Here is a 22,553-nt window from a genome sequence, read left to right on the forward strand (position 1 = left end):
GTAAGCTGTTTCTCCGAGTTGCATGTCTTTTAGAAGTTAAGAGAGTATAGTATGTTGGAGTAAAATGAGAGCATAAATTGGCTGGCTAATAATTTACTGTTAAAGAAAAGTGGAAACCTCTGTTTTGCATGTAGATAAGAATGTCTGGTCATATTTTATGTGACTAAATGGCTATGGAGCACATTCTAGGTGGAGCTGTAATGTCAAGCTTTTTTACATGGCACCTTGGTGACACATTAGGATTTGTCCACAAATATATTGATGCAAACTGTTTCTCCCCAGAGCTCAGCCAATTTAAATTTTAGTTACAAGATAACTTTCTCAGGGGATACGAGTTGTGTGGTGTTTGTAGCCTCGTTTCTGAGACTCTTGGTGGCAGGGGTGTTTGGCCTGGTACAGGACCTGTTTGCTGTGTCTGTTTGCAGTTCTGACTTCAAAACTATGTTACCTACCTGGAGCTGCTGTCTCCAGTTTGTGCCTCTTTTGGTTTTGGGGCTCCTTAGAGGGCATGTAGTCAAATATGCATCATCTGTGATGCCACCTGTATACTTTTTGGAGCAGAAACCTTAATTTCTTGATGCTGTGCAAAGTGAGGAGGTCAGAATGTTTTGACAATGCTTAATTCTGTCCTTACATCCTTGGGTTTGCTGTAACTTTTTTGTTTAACTTCCGATTGTGCTAACCACGTGAAAACAAGTCAGAGAAACTTTGCATAAAGTATTGATACCTTCCTGTAGTTCCTCAAACAAATAGAGGATCTGCAGCTACCTTTGGGCTGCACGTGGGAGTACCTAACACTGTTTAGCAGTCAGTATAAATAAGACTGTTTCCTGCCTTCATCTAGGAAACCCGAGTTCTAATCTGCCTCTCTTAGTTGCGTGGTGAGGGTTTTGCACAGGGAGGTGGAGGTCAGTTTTTGATGATGGGTAGGTGTGTTTTGGTTTTAGAGGTGTAGGAATAAATCTGTTGGTTCCAAGGAATTAAAAGTGTTGAGATAGACATATAGAGATAGGTGAAGCAAGTGCCACTTATAATCTGCTGTCTTGTTCTGATTTTTTTTTAAGCATAGTTTATATACTGCTGATTGTTCATAGAGTGTTTGAAAGAATGTGGGTGACATGACTTCTTGTAGTTTAGGTTGATTTGACAGTGGACTTAATTTTTTGAAAACTTTTGGAAGAGGATTTGAGAGATAGGAGAATAGTACATTAAATCTGGAAGCATTCAAATAACTTTTTTTTTAGGTGAATATTTTTAATCTGAGCCAAACTTAACCCCCTCACACACACATAAAAAAAGCCCCAACAAACAACCCTCGCCCCCACAAACCCTAGAACCCCAGAACCCTAGATGTTCTGTAATACCTGCCAACATTTAACATCCATTTATCACTGCTGTTTCCCCTCTTATTGCTGAGTTTTTGTGGTCAGCTTTCCCTTTGGTCCCCCCATTGCGAGCCTTTCAGAATGCAAACTTGTTTGTGTTTGGCTTTTTGGGAGCCAGGAGATTATTTTTCAGGTTTACATGAAGAGCAAGGTAAACGTGCCTCTTTTTACACCATATATCTTCTTCCCCACAAGATTCCTGTAGTAGCTGCTCTACTATAGATAAGGTTTTGAACAAGTGTTTTTGTTTAAGTGTATGCTCTTAAATGCATCTTATCTGTTCTACTGCACAGAAATTCCAGCAGATGTTTTTGTCACTTAAAGCTAAAATTAACTTCCTGAGTTGTTTCTAAAATTGACATCTGGAAGGAAATTTTTGCATTCACAAACCTTTCCCTTAATCACAAGGAGTGTGTCAAGGTTAGTGGGCCTCAAGTCTTGGCTGCCTGTCATTTTTCCACATGTCCTTACCTGTCCCTGGGATCTTTCTTGGTGGCTTAAAACTGCTTTGTTTCTTCAGCATGTATACGTTATATGGCGAACCAAACTGACTCCCACAATGGGTTTGGCTGATATATGTAAGAAATATAGATGTCTGGCTGAAACTTTCAAGTAATTAAACAAATTGAACAGAGGGACAAGTTAACTTTAATGAAAATGTAAGTTTTAATATGTAATGAAAGCAATCCCTGTGTATAGTTCAGGAAACTAGAAGCGTGTGAGCATATTTCACATGCAGAATGACTTACTTAAACACAAATACCCACTCTGCTTACTGCCTTCATTAAAGAATATATAGAAAATATAAGTAAACACTACAAATGAAGATAAGACTGAATAGTTGGTGGATATTGTCCTCTCCTGAACACTTTTATCAAAGCATCCACAGAAGTATTTTATACTTAATATTATTCAAGATGATCTGTTTCATGGAATATTTTTGTATCAGTGGAAAATCAGAATAGAGAGTGAGTGATACCATGTTGGTCAACTAAAATAAATCCTCCTACCTGCTCATCCCCCGTGTAGGAGCTGAGTAAAACAAGTCAATGTTAGACTGTTAGCTACTTGCTAACAAAACATAGTTTGGTACTGTGAGGAGTTCAAGCACATGACTAGGTTTTTGATAGGATGCGGCTTGTTGTATTTTAAGGAGCATTTTTTGGTTTTGTTCTTTCTGAAAATTGAAGCATCAGCCCTGGTAAAGGTGTTTCAGTAGCAGGTAAGTATGGGAGGTAACACAGTAAGTAGAGCTACTGAAACTAACAACTTAGCCTGAATAGATTTTTTTAAATTGTTTTTTCTCTTGGCAATATTTCTGTTTATTGGAGAAATGAAATGGAGGAGGCAGCTACAGTCTGTTCACACTCCCAGAAAAAGACAGTGCTTTAGCTACTCTGAGGGGAGACAAGACCTTCTGGGTTAGGGGGGCAACACAATCATTTAGACAGAGTTAACGAAACTTGGAAACTCAAATAGTTGATGCAGTTTGAGTGAGCTGTAGGTAATTTTTTTTTTTCTGTTGAGAATTTTCTTCATTGGTAATAGCTTCATGATCCAAACACAAATTTTAGTGCTGTTGTGGATGAAGGGCTTTGACCTATGTTTATACCTTTCTATAGATAAATTGGGTTAATAGTTGAGCTGGTCAGTAAGAAAACTGAACGAAATCTGGTGCCCGATTTCTCATAAAGCTAAAAAGTACAGGCTGTATTACAGGACCTAAATGTCAGTCCCCTGCAGATCAGACTACTGTTTTGTGTTCTCTAACAGTGCTGCTTTTTCTGTTGTTCCTAGGGGCTGATTTTAATATAGGCAATAAATGTCATGGCTCTTTGTTGTCAGTATATAGGTGACTAGCAAAAAAAGCCCCACTGTTTAACCTGCAAATCTGTTCAGGTGTAGCAGACATAACCTATGTACCTCCTAGGAAAGGACTTAGTTTTTCTCACAAAGACGTAACTAAATATCTTAAAGTTGCCACTGTGAAAACACTGTTCTGATAACTGATGTAGCAGTTCTCTTCTGCTGCTTGTATGCAAAATGAAGGGGAAGGTTCTGGTTTTAGAGAAATTCAGGTTTCTGTGCAGGTAAAACAGTTTAAGTGCTTCCAAGCAGCACTGTCATTCCCCCTTGGTTTTTAATTTAAAAACTGGAAAACTGTTACTTTCAAAAAAGAGACTGGGTTTCTGAGTCATGGTCAGTAATGGAAAACTTCTCTTACTTCTGCTTTCTTCCCTCTTCTTTTCTCCAGAACAAGCTTGCCGTCCCCGATGTTTTCCAGAAATGACTTCAGTATCTGGAGTATCTTAAGAAAATGCATTGGAATGGTAAGTAATCAGAAAGCTATCTTAAAAGATGTGAAGTGGTTATTTCATTTGAGGCCCAAATGAAAACTTGTTGGGGAGAGGCATTTTTTTTTTTTTTTTAAATTTGCTGCTTATGCTTTATTTGCTTTCAAACCTGGAGAAGATGAGACTTGGCCAGAGCAATATTCCTTCAGTAAAAGCATTTTCTCTTGATTTTTAACCCTTGAAGTCCTTTGTGGTAGCAAAAATTTCTTACTTTGACTGGGGGGGGGGGGGACACAAAAACAAAAAAACCCAACTACTTTAATTTTGCTCTTCTACCTTCCCCTTAGTATCTCAGTCTTCCACACCCATGATGTTACTGGCCTGACAGTGGCCAGATCAGGGGTTAGCTGGTTGGCACGTAATCTGCTTCGAACTAAGGGTGAATTGAGAAGAGTTAATCTCTCCATTACATCCTGCAATAGGCTGAAAGTATTTACTGCTGATAAACCTCTGTCAGCCTGTAGCAGTAGCCTACAGAAGGGAATGTGTGTTTAGTTGCTCTTGTTTTCTCCTCCTTCCCTTGCTGTAGTTAGAAACAGCACCAAGCATTGAGGTGTGGAAATGCTGGGGAACGCCTGGATTAGCAGCTCCAAGTTTCCTGAGTTGTTGGGAAGCATCTGAGGCTTCTCACAGTGGCTTTAGTGGAAAAGTATTATAACCTTAAAATACACAGAGCAGATTGAAAGCCTGTCTTGCATAAGGTGTGTGCAGGAAAAAAACCATCTCTAAAGGTCTTAATTCTGCTTTGCAGAAATTGTTGCACAGAAGTTGCAGTTTGGGCTGGGGAAGAACGTGCGAGTGGATTGTACCAAAGCGTCTGCCAAAGCTGCTATTGCCAGATGCTGTATTATGGTTAAGAACAGTGCTGCTTACTGCGCATCTTGACACTGGTCATACTATATGCTTTTAATTTGTTACTGCAGGAAGTTTAAAACATTTCTATGTTGTGCATTCAGAGGTCATGCTTTTTAAAAATCAGAAAGAGAATAAACAGTATTAAAACTATAGGACTTCTCTTAAATTTTTATTCCTATTACAAAAATTCATTTTTTCTTCAGAGCACAGAATCCCTGTCTCTATTCCTGTGCTGCCACGTTTCCCTGTCCTTTTTCATCCTCTTCCCCCCACCTGCCCACTTGCCTTCAAAAAAGATAATATGTTTAAGTAATTAAATGGCCTATATCTATTTTAAGAGTAATAAATAACATAATCTTTAAAGGAGTCCTTAATGCTTCATTCCATTATTTCATCTCACCTTCTTAAGTCATCTGTTGATAGGAAATTTGTTTGTTTGTTGTTTGGTTTTCTATTTGTTTTAAAAGTAGCCTTAATGTTAATGCAGACAGGCTTATCAAGGATGTACAGGGTTATTTCCTTTCAGCATTAGTGGAGCTGGGTCAAGCACATTGCATTAGCACTAAGAGCACCATTTATTTTTGCAATAAGCCAATTACACTTGGATTACTGCATGTCAGTGTATCTAATGATTTGGTTTTTAACACAAATTTCACTTGTGCATCAGGAGCTGTCGAAGATCACAATGCCAGTTATATTCAATGAGCCACTGAGCTTTCTGCAGCGACTCACGGAGTACATGGAGCACACGTACCTCATCCACAAAGCCAGCTCGCTTTCCAGCACAACTGAGCGAATGCAGGTACTTCGGGCATGGTAGTTTGTGCTCACTCTGGATGAATGCACTGGGATTTTTCATCTTCATAGGCAGTCTCATTATAAAAGGAACTCCTGTAATTTGCTTCATGTGGGATTCTCTTACTCATTAACCAGTTTTGCTTATTTAGGAAAATGTCTTGCTTTTCCTAAGGCTTACTTTTTTAGCCTTTTGATGAAAATTCTTTATTCTCCTGCCTTGCAAACAGAACTTTGCTGAGCTGTTTCAGAAGAATCATTCTATAGTACCATGACTGCTGTTGATACTTGATAAAGACTAAAATCCAGGAAATTAACTGTGTACTCTTACTCTTTTGAATAGTGTGTTGCTGCATTTGCCGTGTCTGCTGTAGCTTCACAGTGGGAACGTACAGGGAAGCCATTCAACCCACTGCTTGGAGAGACATATGAATTGATCAGGTAACGAACAGAACTTCCACTGAAGAGTGGAGAGTGGTGTTCTGTGTAACTGATGTTTCATTAGACTTGTCAGGTGGCTTTCAGATTGCTCTTTGGCTTGTCAGATTCGACCCTTTCTCCTAGCAGCTGCTGGAGGCGCTTGCAGTATGTGTTGGTGTTCAGCAAATGCACCTTCCAGTGAAGGGTAACAACTAAACTTTTCAACTCAGAGCATACAAATGAAATTTGCTAGGTTTAAAGGTTTATTTACAAAAATGACTTTTTTTTTTTTTTCCTGAAACCTTCTGAATTAAAAGATTCGTGGTACATAAGAGAGGTGTTAGAATTGTAATATTTATTATATGTGTCTCCAGAATACAAATAGGCAATGTGAATCTGTTAGTGTACAGCTGTATTTGGAACAGTCTTTTCTCTCAGGTGAAGTTTTGACCTATGTTTATGCAAAAGTTTAAGAAAGAGGTCACTATCAAAAGTAAACATATTGGCTGATGAGGTGTGGTAGTTCTTGTTACCTTTTTACGTTACATCCTCATTTATTTAGAATGAGGATGTTCTATGTATTAGTTGATCTGTCTTTTTGTTTTATCCTAGGGTTTTAACTAACTCTTGCACTCAGTACAGCAATTATGCCTGGGTCCAACTATCTGTTTCACCCTGAAGAAAAGAATTGCAACTTCACTACACTTGATATGTAGATGCATGCTTTTGGTTATCTTTATTTTGCAGAGATGATCTGGGGTTTAGACTTCTCTCAGAGCAAGTTAGCCATCATCCACCAATCAGTGCTTTCTATGCTGAAGGTTTAAATAATGATTTTGTGTTTCATGGATCAATTTACCCTAAACTCAAATTCTGGGGCAAGAGTGTGGAAGCTGAACCAAAAGGCACAATGACTTTGGAGCTTCTTGAGTAAGTTGATAAGTAATAATTGCATGGGCACAGTGGCCACATCCGTGATGATTAGTGTCCATTAGAGCCTCATGGCATAGGAACGGACATGTCTGACACCCACATCCTAATGTCTGCTGGCAGATCACTTTGTGGGGAGGAAGGGATGAGAAGATGGAAGGGACTGTCATAATTTCCCCTAATCTGCTTACTTATAGCAGCAGGAGTTGGGGCTTTTATCTATATGTTCTGCAGATGCCTGGACGTCAGTCCTACTAAGACTAGCATGCTTGAGTCCTGTTGGCTTTCCTCATGTCATTCAGTGCAAACAGTGACTGTACTGAAGCGCCTGTTTTAAGGAGCTGATAATCAGTAGCAGTAGGTTAATAAACTTCTTGGGTTTCCAGACTTCTTGCTATGTCCATTTCAAGACTTGGTGTGATTTATAGGTAATGGCTTGTTGCAGGAGTGACATCCAATACGAAGATACAGTATTTTAATTTTTATTCCCCTCCCTTAGGCACAATGAAGCCTACACATGGATAAATCCTACATGCTGTGTGCATAACATTATTGTGGGCAAACTTTGGATTGAGCAGTATGGAAACGTGGAAATAACTAACCATAAGTAAGTTAAGAGTGTGAGTGCCTTCACTTGCTGCAAGTTTGAAGAGAAACAGCATTTGGAAGTAATTAGTGCCCTCTTGTTCTGCCTTTAGAACTGGTGAGAAATGTGTACTAAGCTTCAAGCCCTGCGGCCTCTTTGGGAAGGAGTTGCATAAAGTTGAAGGCTACATTCAGGACAAAAGGTAACAGCTTCGTTCCTGGTAGGAAACAAAGGGCTGCCCTCTGTTTCTGATGGGAGCTGTAGAACTGAATGCCCTTAGCATAGCCTGTCAAGGACATGGATCTGCAACAGCAAGATTATGAATTGTGCAGTGCCAATAATGGAGTTCTAAAAGTTGCTCTCGGAAGTTCTTCTTTCAAGTATTTTTGTCTGAAATTATGAAATAAATATATTTAAGCTCCATTTTAAGCTTACTCTTTTTTTGACAGCAAGAAGAAACTTTGTGCACTGTATGGGAAGTGGACTGAGTGTTTGTACAGTGTTGACCCAGCTACATTTGAAGCTTACAAAAAAAATGACAAGAAAAATACAGAAGAGAAGAAAAGCAGTAAACAGGTATTAATCATGTAAAGAGGTGGGATTTCAAAAGCATGATAAGACTGCTAAATATTTTAGTAGCATTTAAGAGCGTTAAGATTTCTTTTCACTTATACTCTCTTATTCTAGTAGGGTACAAAACAGATTGGACGAGTACCAGCATTAAGGGATAAATGCTTCCTCAAGGATTTGTATTCAAAGTCCCAAAACTTGGAGTGATCTCTAAGTATTGGTTGGTTCATTATCTGCCTCTTCCTTCTAAGTCACATGGAAGTAATAGTATATCTACTAGTTGAACCATGGTTCTGATCATATCTGGTAATATTTATATTCTAATAGGAGGATTTGGACTCCTAGAGGTAGGATAAACTATTTCTCATCTTGAGAGAAAAATCAGATTTTCCAGCTTTTACAAGGAATTTTGTATTGCTTTCTATTAAATTTTCACAACTATAGAAATGCTTGTTGTTTTGGGGTGGGGTTTTTTTTTCCCTCCACATTTGCTTTTTGCCTTTTTTTTTTTCCCCCTCCTACTGGAAAAAACCCCATTCTTAATTATTCCAGATTCATCAGCAATATGCTTTTTGTTTAAGGTGAATGATGATGGTGACAACATACAGCTTCATGAAGAGCAACAACTCACATAGTAGCTTAAAACAGGGATTATTCCCCTTTGGTGACTGAAGCCAGGTATTTTGTTGGTTTGGGTGTTAGTAGTTTTTATACTTAAGAAAAAAGTGACAGAGAACTCTGAAAGCAGTTGTTCCTATGCAGGTTCAGATTGTTGCTGTATCTGAGGTTGCTCCAGTGCTTGTCATCAGGAGAATGCTAAAGCACTGGGGATTAGTGCTTCTCTTTGAGTCTGACCCTGTGGCTCTGGGGAGAAGGAGCAAAGAAAAACATACCCTGTGTCTTTGTTCACCTGCCACTTTGGATTTTCCAACAATGCTAAAAGGAATCCTTGCTTTTCACTTAAAAATGAAGTGTCCTGTTGCATAAAGCTCAAGCTGCAGTGTTGCTCTGACTCTAGAAAAGCATGTTTTTCCTACACATTTAACAGAACTGTTTCTGTGTAGAAAATTGAAAGCTTTGTAAAGCACACTGTGAATCAGGTAGTCTTTGAATATGTATTCCCACTGCCCCCTTGTGTTTGAGGAGTTGGTATTGCTTGTGGATTTTGAGCATCTGGGTGACCCAAGTGTCAGGTATAATGTCTGGATGTGGTTTGTCCCTTCATGGTAGAGAAGGATTCAGTCAGGCATGAAAGTACATGGCCTTTCAAACCTCTCCTAATTAGAATTTTCAGATTTATTTAATTGTTTTCCAGCTATTCCTTCATGTTGCATTGCTACTAATGAAGAATCACTTTTGTCTTCCTTTAGGGGACCTGCTTGGGTGTGAGTCCCTTTGTAAACTGCCCCAGATTTCCTCGAAATCCCTTTGATTTTTATAGGGATAAAACTTAAGGAAAAAATAGGGAGCTAGACAAACCTTCGTGTGTGCAAAGGTGGTATTTTACCAACATCAGAAGAATTATAGTACATCTGGGTTAGACCAGAATGATTCTGCTCTGAATGAACTAGAGCCTTTTTTTAATCAAGATGAAGCATTTTGTGCAGAATTTTAAGTGCAAATATATGGAGGAACATAATGGAAGGCAACGGCAACTGCCCTCACATGTGCCTGCTTTACAGACACCAGAGGTCTTGCTTTGGCAAAGTCTCTTACTACCTTCCTAGCAATATACTCAGAGGTTGAGTAGCACTGAGCATAAAATATGGATCATTGTGGCAATAGCACGTGAAAATCCACTTTTTACCTACTATTTTGTAATTCTTACAACTTTAAGATTATGTATCCAATAAGGCACAAATAGCAGCCTTTTTACAGAAATTGGTTTGGAGTTTGACAGTCTGGTATTGAAACATCTCTGCTATAAGGATATTTTTCTGATCTGTTCTGCTTCAAATTCCTGATTTCTGAAAGACTGATCAGTCTCCTTTAAAGGACAGCATGGCAGGCTGCCAGCACAGTTAAGATGTAGTCAACTAAAAGCCCTGTTTATCTTCTTAACAGCTGAGGGACTGAACCTGGTCTGCATGTTGTTCTGGTTACTTTGCAACCTGTTCATTAGTAAAAGCACTGTACCCAAGTGTTCCAGAGTGAAACAGAGTCCTTAATACTTCCTAATTTTCTTGGAGGCATAACACACGAATCATCTCAGAGTACACCTAAGTTCAGTTTGCATACTGTGGGTTTTTGCCCTAAAACACTGGTCTGTATTATCTGAGGCAAACATCAGAGAGCAAAGCTTATTAGCAGCAGGATTAAAGCTGTTGACATGTAGCCAAAGTATTTAAAGCATTAGTTGCCTTTAAGTTCAGCTTTACTCTCCAGGGGTCTCTGAAACGTGCTGCTGTTTTTAGCTGTGATAGTGACATCAAGTTTTCTTAGGAGAGCTGTATTCGTTGTGTAGCTGGCTTTAGGGCAGTATGAAAGGATATGCTTGTATGGAGGAATTCATGTCAGCAGCATTGGACCCCAGCTGCTTTAAAGCTGTGCGTAAACAAGCTGTGCGTAAAAGGGGTGATGGTTTAGAGCTAGTTCAGGTCCCTGTTTCTGGGAAAACCATTTCACAGTGTGGTGGCTGCAGCTGCCTCAGGGTGTATATGTCAGCCTTCATAGGATAACCTTCCCAGAAGAAGTAGCTGAGCTAGGATATTCATTTAACATTTCCAGTTTGCCATTTCGATAGTGTAGTGGTCGATGGAAAAGAAAGTGGGTCTGAGCAAAGAGCAGTAGCGTAGGGCTTTCTGTTGTGCACAGACTGGAGACAGCATTTGCATTGTGTGCTGGCATTTCTTTGATGTGGAAGGGTGAGGAATGTGACTTCCCTTCTTCGACTTGAATGAAACAGTAATGGAGTTAAATATCAGACATGGAAATGTTTGTGTTTGAGGAAACGACACATCTTCTGTGGTGGAAAAATTGGCATTTCTTAATGCTTGAACATCCAGATTATGTCTACGAAGACGTTGATGCGAGAAACTGTTGGTAGTCTTCCATTGGGAGGAAACTGAGAGTATGTATGCTGTGTTACTGCTGTTATCCTTCTTGACAAGCATCTAGAAAAGTTTCTTTGTTGCTGAAATTGTTTAACTTTTGGTCAAGGAAATAATTTTATGGAAGTCCTAGTGTTGGAATGAATGGGTGTAAAAGGTTTATGACTCCAAAGAACTCCTTCTCTTTTCTTTGCTTGCTGCCTTTAGGTGGGCAATACTGAGGAACCAGATGAGATGCCATTGCCAGATTCTGAGAGTGTGTATGTTATTCCTGGAAGTATTTTGCTATGGAAGATAACTCCAAGACCTCCAAATTCAGCACAGGTCAGCTATGCTTCTGCTTATTGAAAGTGTGTGATATCCTGTTATTCTGTATTTCAACACAAAGCAAATCCATTTGTTATCTTTTTCATTAACAAGTCTGGATTTGCCTGTTTAATGCAACAAACTCTACTACTACAATTGTAACTTTATAATGTGGGGTTGGAGGGATAACTGCCACAGACATGACTCTAGGGTTAGTGGAATTTCTCTGGAAAATGGGATGCTTTATGTAGCTAGTGGTATGGGGGCTTTCCCCCACCTCTTCTCTCCACCCTGCTCCCCTCACTGAGGCACCTGCCTTGAGAGAATTCTCTTCTGAAAGGCTTTATTAGAGGATAGACAATTCCTAGGAGATGCTTGCAAAGCCTACGTAGCATGAGTTGGTGTGCGAAGGGCTGTGGAGCTGGAGAGCCAGTGAGCAAAATATAAGGGTATGAGTGCAACTGGAAAGACAAAAGAATTGGAACAAGAAAAGGTGCCCTCGGTGGGTTAATCAAGGGGGAAATCTCTCTACAGAGATAGAGAAAATACCAGTAGGACTGGAAAAAAGAAGATAAGAAAGAAATAGTGCACTGAGTAATTGGATGCTGGCCTGCTTAAACAAACACTAAGGATCACCTCCATTCTGCCTGACAGTGCAGTTTTGCTGATACCTTGAGTATTCCTATCTTGAGTGATTAAATAATAAAAAAGCACTTGGATGTTTATTTTTAGACAGTATCTTTCTCATGTATTTAAGACTAGCAGCTAGAGATATTGTAAAGTCACCTTTTATCTTTGTCTCTGAATTTCAGATGTATAATTTTACTAGCTTTGCTATGGCTTTGAATGAGTTGGACAAAGAAATGGAGAATGTCATTCCCAAAACTGACTGCCGGCTACGACCAGATATCAGAGCCATGGAAAATGGAGAAATAGGTAACTTGAATTATTGGCAAAGGAGTTTTCTTTTTTTGTTAAAACCACGGGACTGGAAAAAAAGTAAATTCCACATTCAAGTTGTTAGATTAACTGTTAGAGCAAGTAGCTACCCACAAAGAAACGTTCCTCCATGCTGCAAGACAGTAACTCTTCCATACTGCCTTTTGCAGGTTGTGGTACGCTTCTAGTGAAGGGTACGTCACCCACCTGTACTGGGGCTGGTTGGAATGGAGTTGTTTTGGGGTTTTTTTCATAGCAGCCCATGTATGGTGCTGTGTTTTAGATGGATGACCAAAGCAATGTTGATAACACCTCCATCTGCCCAGTGTTAAGGCCTTCTCTGTTTCTGGGGTTGGCAAGAGGCTGGCAGGGGACGCAGCCAGGACAGCTGAACCAAACTGACCAAAGTGATGTTCCGTACCATATAACGTCATGCTCAGCAATAACTTGTGTGTGTCAGGGGGAAGTAGTTGTTGCTTAGAGACTGGCTGGATACAGGCCTGCTGGTGGAAGCTAGTAAGTGCCTTTGCATCACTTTTTCCTTCTTTTTTTCTTTACCTTCACTTATTAAACTGTCTTTACCTCAACCCATGAGTTTTTTTGGCTTTTGCTCTTCAGTTCTCTCCCTTAACCTGCTGGAGTGGATGGGAGTGAACAAGTGGCTTGTGGGTGCGTAGTTGCTGGCCAAGAACCCACCACACCACCTACTTGCTTATATTCTTCCATATAGGCAAGAAAAACTTCACTATGCTATGCTTTTTATTTAGCCTTAGGCCCTCTGCTGTCCTCCAGTAGTCAAGCCCTATACTTGGAAACTAGTCTAAGGAGGCAATCTCTGAGCATCAAAAGGAAGTATTGTGAATTATTCAGTTTTCTGTTTCCATCAGCCTGATGCAAAAGGACTGTTTCGAAGTGCCAGTTCTGGTAAATGCAGTCAAAACTATTTAAGTAAAACTGCAATGCCAAATAATACACTTGATGCAAAATTATTCTTCACAGGGACTTGAACACTTCTGTGTCCTAAAATAGTGAATTAGAAATACATTATGAGACTTTCAGTGAGTAGAAATAGTGTGCTTTTTAAAAACCTCATAGAGATTGTTACTGTAGATGCCATAGAGTGAAAAGTGTCTCTTAATCTGCTGACATGCTGTTAGATATTTTGATATGATGTGTAACAGCCCTTCCTCTGGCCCTGTTTTGCTCCTATTTCCTTGACATTTTGCATATTAAAGCAGTATGGCCAGGTTTGTAGACTAAAAGCATGGGGGCTCTTGCTTTCTCTGGATTGCTAGGTGATGGGTAAGTCATGAAACATCTGCTTCAGTTTCACCTATGTAATAATGCAATGACTGTGACTATTTCTGATAAATAGTCTGAGATCTAGGTATGAAAAACAGTGACTTGGGCATAATACAGTGCAGTTGTACTGGTGCGGGTTTTGTTTTTTTTCCTCAGAAGCTGATAACCACTTCCTTGAGGCTTTTAAAAAAGCAGATCAGTCAGTTCCCACAAGCAGTCTTTCCTGCCTGCACATGTAATTTTTTTGTGGCCAGAAGGATGGACATACTTGGTTCAGAGCATCCCCAGTAATTTGTCTGTCTAAACTTGAAGCGCAAATAACTGTGCCATTAGCAACAGACCATATTCCTTAACTATACTAGGAGCAGAAAGTTTGTCTAGCAGATAGACTGGTAATACAGTGTGTTGGTAGCTGGCCGGGTAACAAGGAATGGCTGATAGTCTTCCAAAAGTTATTCTCTCAACTACTTCTTTCTAAGGTGTTGATGAATTCCTTTTTGAGGATTTGGTTATGAAAGAGATCACCCTTCACCTAATCGCCTTCTTAGTCTGACTTACTCCTCAGACCTTCTGACCATCCTTTCTGCCAAATAGAAGCAACTGTTCTGCTTGTTTAGGACCATGACCCATGCTGCCTTGGTGTGTTAACAGAAAAATGAAGGGATGCTGCAGAGAGGACAGTCCCTCATGAATTAATATTCCAAACCCATGTTGATCAGGAACTAGGCATTAGTAACAACTTACCTTAAATGTTAACAAGAAGCAGGTGGCTGGACTTCTGTGGGACGACTGCCACAGACATGACTCTAGAGTTAGTGGAATTTCTCTGGAAAATGGGATGCTTCGTGTAGCTAGTGGTATGGGAGCTTTCCCCCACCTCTTCTCTCTACCCTGCTCCCCCCACTGAGGCACCTGCCTTGAGAGAATTCTCTTCTGAAAGGCTTTATTAGAGGGTAGACAATTCCTAGGAGATGCTTGCAAAGCCTACGTAGCATGAGTTGGTGTGCGAAGGGCTGTGGAGCTGGAGAACCAGTGAGCAAAATATAAGGGTATGAGTGCAACTGGAAAGACAAAAGAATTGGAACAAGAAAAGGTGCCTTCGGTGGGTTAATCAAGGGGGAAATCTCTCTACAGAGATAGAGAAATACCAGTAGGACTGGGAAGAGAAGATAAGAAAGAAATAGTGCACTGAGTAATTGGATGCTGCAGAGAGACAGTTCTTTGTGAATGAATATTCCAAACCCCTGTTGATCAGGAACTAGGCATTAGTAACAACTTACCTTAAATGTTAACAAGAAGCAGGTGGTTGGACTTCTGAAATAAATCCAGCATATCTTAATCAGCTTCCCTACTGAAATAAATTCCAGGTGTGCCACGTCCCCTAGCTCACATTTACTGTCATGTAAACACATTTTCGGGGTCCTCAGGCCATGGATAAATGTATATTTAGCAGTCTTAAAGACTGGAATTCCACTGGCTGATCTTGTGCCACCCCTGGTCTGACTTTGCTCTTAGATTAAACCAGAAGCTCTTCTGGGTTATGCAGAAGGCTTTTTAAATGGACAACTTTTACTACTTCCTTTATTTATTTGCTGAGTCAGATGGAGTAATGTCCCTGTCTTGTATTACATTTTAACGTCTTCTGTATTTTTATTTGTGTATTTTTATTCCTTCAAGATCTAGCTAGTGAAGAAAAGAAGAGGCTAGAAGAAAAACAAAGGACTGCCCGCAAAAATCGTTCGAAGTCAGAGGAAGACTGGAAGACGAGGTTAGTGTGCTTGCCTCTGTGTGTGTGGAGTTATATGAAGGTTTTGAACATTGAGGTTAACTGCTAGTCCATGCTGGTGATGGGCAGTGTTGTGTCAGCATGAAGAGCTGATGTCATCAGGTTTAGTAGTGCCACTGTTGTATTTGCAGACTTGGTCCCTGCAGGCTGTAGTGCTTCCAGAGTGAAGCATCAGGCTTAGTCGCAGTTCCTTCCCTCTCCCTGCTTGTACACCCATATTCAAATACAAACCATGTTGTCTTTTCTAAGCACCTCTTGGTTCTGACACAGTAAGATGTTGCTACTGATAGCTGCTTGTAAGGACTGTTGTTGCTGATTAATTTATAATTGACTCAAATTTGCATGCTTGGCCAAAGAGAGGAAGAAATGCTTCCTCTGGTGAACTTGATAGCTTATTGCCCGTGACTTCTCAGATCAGTTGTTGTGTGCTGGCAATACTTTATTCCCACTGCATATAGTTAGTTGGTCTCAAAGTTGGTGAAATTACTTTATCACTGAGATAATTCAAGTCATTGCTTTCTGAGAGGGTTACTAACTACAAAAGTTCAAAGAGCTGAGGAAAAAATTAGCTTACAAAGGATCTACCAGGACGTTTTGTGTCTTGTTGTTTGTTGGTTTGTTTGGGGGTTTTTTTCTGGGGTTTTTGTTTGTTTTACTGTAAGATGAGAGGGTTCAGCTGGGAGCTTTTACACACAAGCCAAGTAGAAACTGTGAAAACATGACCAAATGAATCTAGTTTGACCAGACAAGGTCTGTTTAAAAGTATAGTAATGAATTGCTGGTCTCTTCACAGAAGGAAAAAAAATAAAATTAAAAAAAAAAGGTATGGCTAAACTCTCTGAAAGTAAGCAAGCTTCATCTCTTCCCTAGTAACAATCTATTAATATACCCACTGTGGATTAATTATCTTTAGTATGTCTGTTTGTAACTATAAATCACTTTTTTCTTTTTTTCAAATGAAGTCACCCATCATCCCCGAGTCCCAGGTTTGGACATGTCTGCCTTTGACTTTTTCCTGTGCCTGCTGTCCTAAAGTGTTTGGGTTTGTTTGCCCTGAGACTGGTGGAAAATAACATCTTTGTAATGCTTCCAAGTAAATGTGTTAAGTGCTGGACAGCACTTGCGCCTCCCTCTTTCTTTCCTCAATTCAGGGTGGTTCTAGCTCTCACCAAGTGTTTTCAAACCAAGGGATAGTCATACTGTCTTCTTCCAGGTGCCTGAAGCAGCTTTAAGGTATAGCTCAAAGCTCCTGAAGTTGGTATTGGAAATTGGGGAATTCTCAGGGGGTAACTCAGAGCAGTGGTTTTTGGGGTGTATAATTAGTGCAGACACCATGCACAAGGTTCTCCAGTTGCTGTTTTGCCAGTGCTACAGACCTGCTCAGCACTTGCCTGGGATGTCCTTCAAGTACTCTTTGTTTTCCAGGATGTTTCCAAAAGCTTTGACAGAAAATGCTTCGTGTCTGATCTCTTTAGTAGGAATGCCAAGCGTGACTGCCTCCAAAGGATAAATGTAAAGCGTGGAGGAAGAGTTGTGCTTTGGGGAGGAGGGGGAGAATGCATACTGTGAAGGGAGACTCTCCTACCTGTTCCCAGAAGGTCAACTGTACATCTTAATCTGCAGAGTAATATTAACTCTGATGTAAAATACTATAATTTCCTTGCCACAGAAGAGCAGCCTTACTTTGTCTACTAGAGTTCCTCCCTTGTAGGACAATTCTCCAAAGTGCCTAGTGATATTTTTTTTTTATTATTTTGAAGCCACTTTAGAAGTGGGGTCTTTGTGTTTCTGAAGAAGTGATTCATGGTGAACACTTGATGTTTTACAGACTGACCAGTAGTCTGGAGTAAAAGACTAGTTCAGTTCTGAAACACAGCAGTGGACTGTTGCTTTTCATGATAATTGGTCCCCTCCTTCCCCCATCACTTACCTGGCTAGATTATCTGATTGCTTTGGGTCTCCTGTGTCTCTCAGACTTAGTTCTTCACATCACCTTTCTCCTTCCTATTGAAGTAGGTGGTCACTGGAGGAAGGGCACATTGTCCTGACCTGTACAAGTGTTGAAGACACACTAGTGAGGTATTGGGTGGTAGAATTTCTTAATGTGAGAGATGAGGTGACTGTGCTAATAGGCCTTCCTCTCAGCAAACTCTTTGTGCTCTGGAATGAGCTGCCGTTACCTGTGAACTAGACACATGCGCACACGCTCACACACCAGGTACTTCAGAAGAGCTGAGGTGTCCTTTGTGGAGGTGATGCAGTAGTGGACCATGTACAGTACCAGGGGTGAATGACTTCTGTTGACTTCAGTTCACTTAACCAGGACAGCAGGAGAACCGTTGAAGTGTTCAGCTGTTCAGTTTATCACCATGAAGACAGTACAAGGCATTTCTTCCAATACACATCTTTTGAGCCTGTTAGCTGCCCTGCTTTATATCATGGCACTGCAATACTGGTGGCCTTTTATGCTTTTGCTTTTTAAAGACATCAAGTCATACTTGGTCTGAATGTGCTTTAATTTCTGTTCTGAAACCTTACAGTACCCTAGAAGGGAAGAGCTGATTAAAATGGGCTGCATTGCACATGCACGATTTACTTGAGTGTGTTTGCTGCAGTGAGGCCTATAAAGGAGGAACTGGCTTTTGTGGCCAGTGAGGAGGTGAAAGGAAGCTGTGGAGCATGTTAACCACAGAAACAGCTTCTAGCAAGCTGACTTGTGCCATAAACACGGCTTGGCAAAATACAACAAGAAGCTAAAATGCTAGAGGTCTGGTACTGTGCAGTGTGTGCTGCTGAGGCAGAAGATTAACTGGACCCAAACAGAAAGTGGTGTTCAGTAATGAGCTGCAGGATTGCCAGAAAGAGGTGTGGGAGAGGAAGAAGGACAAAATTCTGTGCCCTGGTAATTTGACAGGGTTGTACTCACCACTGAGGGATTCTTGCCTTGTAGTAGTAGTACAGCCTTGTAAGTGCACCTTATTTAACAGATAACAGCCCTACCCCACCACAAGGTGTAATCTCTGCGTGTGTATGCACAGTGTCTTCAGATTAGGTAGGAGGGGAGAGGAAGGGAAAGAAGATGCTAAACTTTAGTGTTCCTAGCAACAACCAGCTTAGCAAAATCTGTGCAGACAGAATCGGCTTTCTGGCCACTCTGAGTAGCCCCCCAGTGCTAACAGTGTAATGCAGCACAGTTAAGTTGTAATAAGGCAGGACTCTTCCTGCAGCCTGTGGGTGATATTTCATCTCCACTGAGGGCAGATGGCACGCTTGTTCCAAGTTAAGTGCTTTGCAAAACAAGGTTTGAAAAACCAAGGGGAAATCTGTATCCTGGGGAAATAATGTTTTTCTGGTTTCAGGACTGCAGTGCTTGTGGTGTTTACGTGTCTTGCAAAAACGGTTACTGCTTATGCATGCCAAAATGATTGTTCACAACTGCTTTGAAGTAAAACTGTCCCTATCCTTTTTTTTTTTATGTGATAGTCTTGACTGCTTCAAGTGATGAAATATTGGTGTCAGTAATTTCACCTAGGAGATATTAAAGCGGTGTGGCGAATGAGGAGATCTGGTCACTGAAGATGACTTTAATTCATTTATAAATTTAAAACCAAGGGAGCTCCTGCAATCACAATAATTATTTTGAACAGTAAACTGCTGAAGATGCTGCAAAGCAGTTCTGAACTTCTGTAAGTGTGTGTTAACAGCTTCACTAACATGCTGTGTGTTTCCTTGCAGATGGTTCCACCAAGGCCCCAATCCCTATACTGGTACGCAGGACTGGCTTTATTCTGGCAACTACTGGGACAGAAACTACTTTAACTTGCCTGATATTTATTAAAATGCAATAAGGAGCCTGTGACTGATACAAATATGTCTTAATCTGTTTTAATGTCTTCCCTTGTTTTACTTATCTCCTGAAAAAACTGACATGTTATCAAACACAATATTAAGCATCTCCACAGTAAATCTGGTGGTACCTGATCTGCAGTCCCATAGGTAGCAGAATAATTTTTCTGGCTGATGGTTGGTCCTGTGTGGAAAAAGTAAGCCGCCGTGGTGTCGAGCTGCCCTGTTTGCTGTATACACCTATATTAGGTTGTGGTGTATGAGGAATAGAACACCGTTGGCTGGTCTGTGAATACTTTCTTTCGTAGATAACATTGGCACAAGTAAAACTGGTTTTATTTATTGTGACATGGGAATGTTTAAAAGCACACACAGTAATTGCAATACTCTGTTCTTAAATAAAGAAGGGTGTGTCACTTTTGTAAAGATGTAATTTTTCATAAAGTGACTTTTATTTTACTAAAGTAACTCCCTTAAATCCTGAGCTCTGGTAAGCGATTCCAGAAGCGTTCCCATCTCTGGAGCATTAATGCAGTTGTTTAAGCTGGTAATATTACTCAGAGGTATTTATTCAATGTTTTGTGCAGTGTGTATTTGAATTTTGTTCTCCTGTTTTGCTACCACCCTTACAACTTAAGGAATTAAGAGCCATTTAAATATCTATCGATTTTATTTGAACTGCACACTAGTACCAGGTTTCAAAAGAATCTGTTTCATGCACTAGAAGTTCTGGTGCCCAGCACCACTGCAAAAAGGCAAGAACCTAATCAGTCCAGGACCCGGTGGAACACGGCAGGGGGACAGGACCTGTGTCTGTACTGTGCTGAGCAGACTCCCTGGGAGGAAGTCTTGTGCATTTCAAAGGCAGTACAGCACCTCAGCGAGGCCTCCTGTGCACAGCTGCTTTACCCCTTTTCAGTGGGGTGCATTCAACCTTGGAGTGTAAGTTTATATTGAACTGTGTACAGAGCTTCTAGAGGGCAAGCTGCTCTTTGTACAATATTTTAACTGCTGGCTGGAGGTTAGTGTTAATTAAATAATTTAATTGCTACTAAATAAAGGCTTCAAACTGTCTTGCATCTAGGTCTAAAGTGAGTGGTGTTTGACAGTGCTGACCCTTTCTGAGCTCCAGAAGCTGCTGCAATGAAGTTGTATAGCGTGCTGCGGGGTGGGGTTGGGGGATGGCTGGGGAACCGAGAGCTTTCTCCTTGAATACAAAGCTCTAGCTTTGAGGGTGGAATACTGAAACTGTGACTAAGGCAAGGAGGTGCTTTCTATTTCTATTCTCTGTGCTACTAGAATTACCCAGGTAGTGATGCTGAGACATATTTGCATAGATAAAGGAGAGCCTTTTCTTTGGCAGTCTTTCCTGGGAGGGCTTAGTTCAGACATTGAATACCTGCACTGTCTCTTGGAAGCCTCATTTCTACACTCAAGGCTCTATTCTGGCCAGCATTTCTTGAAGTGTGTCTTAATTCCTGTGCAACTTCAAGTGGGATTCTGAGATACCGTAGGAAAAACAAAGCATTTTAGTTCCTACCTGCCCACCCAGGTTCAAGAGGGGGAAACTTCTACACAAGCTCAACTTTTTTTTCTTTTGTTTAGAGTGACTTCTGTTTCATTAGAACAATTTTCCCCCCACCCCACTACATGTATACTTCAAGAGTCTGGCATATTTAAATGACCTTACCTATAGTTGTGAAATCTCTAAAGCAAAATCAATACTTTTTCTTAACCTCTTCCTTCAAGCATAACCTCAGCTGTCCTCCTTGATAAGCCTGTAGTTTTAATGACTTGACCATGTGTGAGTATGACTGTCCTCCTGGTCCTGCCATTTGTGCACAGTTCCTTCCTCAAGTGTAACCCCAGCAGTACAGATTACACCTGGTTACATGGAACTACCTCTGGCTCTGTATGTCATCTGTCAGTGTCATTGGGGCTTATCCATATCCCACGTTAGTATGCTGAAGAAGCTGGTCCACTCTTCAGTGAAACATTTCAGCAGATGTCTCAGCAGTCATAATTCACACAAAGTTAACATTCAGGATGTTGTGGTAGGAAAGTATAAAATTTGGGCATGCAGTTCTAATTGCTGGCCTTTTTTGGAGTATTTGCATTAAATTATTTGATTTATTACAGTGTAAACTCCTCATGAACTTCTGCATAGTCCACACAGCCTCTCTTCTCAACCTGTTGAAAAATAACATGAACTCAATAGAAAGTGTGCTGCAAGAACTACTTCACTTGCTACCTAAAACCACGCTCAGGTGAGGATATTTTGCCACATTCAGAATATTACACAACTGCTAAAACACAACTGCTGCAGGCATAAAGATGTGTATAAATGAGAGATTAAAAACTTGCTTACTTCAGAATAAAAACAGAGCAAGACTAGTACTACTCATTGCAAAGTGTAACAAGCAGAGGAAGGTATGTGCTCTGTTATGTATGATGAGTAGTTTAACCACTGGTCTTAAACTTTATTTTATTTTGAAAAGAGTTAAATTAAGTTTTTAGTAGTAATATCCAAACACTGGCATTGCCTTATGGAAGAAGCAAGCTTACTTCTGCATGACCCTGCTCTGGGAACAGGGGCTGAGGTTAAGGGGAATCTGTCCTGCAGTACCATAACTTTCTGCAAGAGCATTTATACCTGTGTGCTTATCACCAGCTGGTGAGTCTTTCTTTGCAGACATCATGTCATCCAGAGGGACAGCAACTAAGAAAACAGTGGGTGTGCATGGCTTAGTCCCAGTTTCTGCTGCAGAACTAGAACTGAGGATTGCTGTATCTGTTTCCTCAGCAGCTGGCCTGGCAACTGGGACTGGGACTGCAATGAATCTTCTCCTAGCACCTGCCCCTGGCTGTGCAAAGACCGCATGGTTGGGAATAGCTTTCCAGTCCTGTGTGTTTTGAACATTAGAGCCCACTAAAATGAAAGGTGGAGCATTTCCCCCCTTGCTTCCTTCTTGCATCACATAAATTGGAGCAGCTACTTTTGCCAGCTGACCACATTGTTCATCTTTCCCCCTAGAAAGACTGAGGGTTGCCTGGGAATAAGGAACACCAGCTCCACCAGGAGGAAGGGATGGTGGTGATTTTTGACCTTGTCTCAAGTCAGTTAGACAATAGAGAGTCCACACATTAGAATGTGGTGGTGGCTGTCCTGCTTCACTTGATGCCATGGCTACAAAGATAAAAATAAGAGTGCTGGTATTAGGAGCAGTGAATTCCAGTCATATTATAAATTCTTATCTCTAAAACAAACACACCTACCCTTGCTGAAAGCAAGCATGTTTGTTAGAAAAGAGAGCTGGGATAGCAAACACTGACAAGCAGCTGCAGCCTAGTAAAAGTAAAGCTTACTTTTGCTTTACTCTTCTGGGTAAGCATTTGTCTGGCTCTTCTGCAACCGAAATTTGTCAAACA

The 22,553-nt window shown here is 40.6% G+C and overlaps 1 protein-coding gene across 2 annotated transcripts in view; it reads left to right on the forward strand.

Annotated features, from left to right (window-relative positions):
* OSBPL1A (oxysterol binding protein like 1A) overlaps positions 1–19,373 on the forward strand; it is a 29,177-nt gene extending 9,804 nt beyond the window's left edge. The window contains exons 3-14 of one of the 2 annotated variants that reach the window (XM_010162548.1): positions 3,640–3,715; positions 5,262–5,396; positions 5,733–5,830; positions 6,557–6,739; positions 7,239–7,346; positions 7,438–7,527; positions 7,775–7,901; positions 11,153–11,269; positions 12,064–12,187; positions 15,170–15,260; positions 16,241–16,264; positions 19,014–19,373. In XM_010162548.1, the coding sequence (XP_010160850.1) occupies positions 3,640–3,715; positions 5,262–5,396; positions 5,733–5,830; positions 6,557–6,739; positions 7,239–7,346; positions 7,438–7,527; positions 7,775–7,901; positions 11,153–11,269; positions 12,064–12,187; positions 15,170–15,260; positions 16,241–16,264; positions 19,014–19,116 (1,276 nt within the window). In that variant the 3' untranslated portion in view covers positions 19,117–19,373. The remainder of the gene's footprint in view (positions 1–3,639; positions 3,716–5,261; positions 5,397–5,732; positions 5,831–6,556; positions 6,740–7,238; positions 7,347–7,437; positions 7,528–7,774; positions 7,902–11,152; positions 11,270–12,063; positions 12,188–15,169; positions 15,261–16,240; positions 16,265–19,013) is intronic. The other variant, XM_010162549.1, reaches the window with a different exon arrangement.
* Positions 19,374–22,553: the final 3,180 nt, after the last annotated feature.

The sequence above is a fragment of the Antrostomus carolinensis genome, unplaced genomic scaffold (genome assembly GCF_000700745.2).
Source record: "Antrostomus carolinensis isolate BGI_N321 unplaced genomic scaffold, ASM70074v2 scaffold3792, whole genome shotgun sequence".
Taxonomy (NCBI): Eukaryota; Metazoa; Chordata; class Aves; order Caprimulgiformes; family Caprimulgidae; genus Antrostomus; species Antrostomus carolinensis.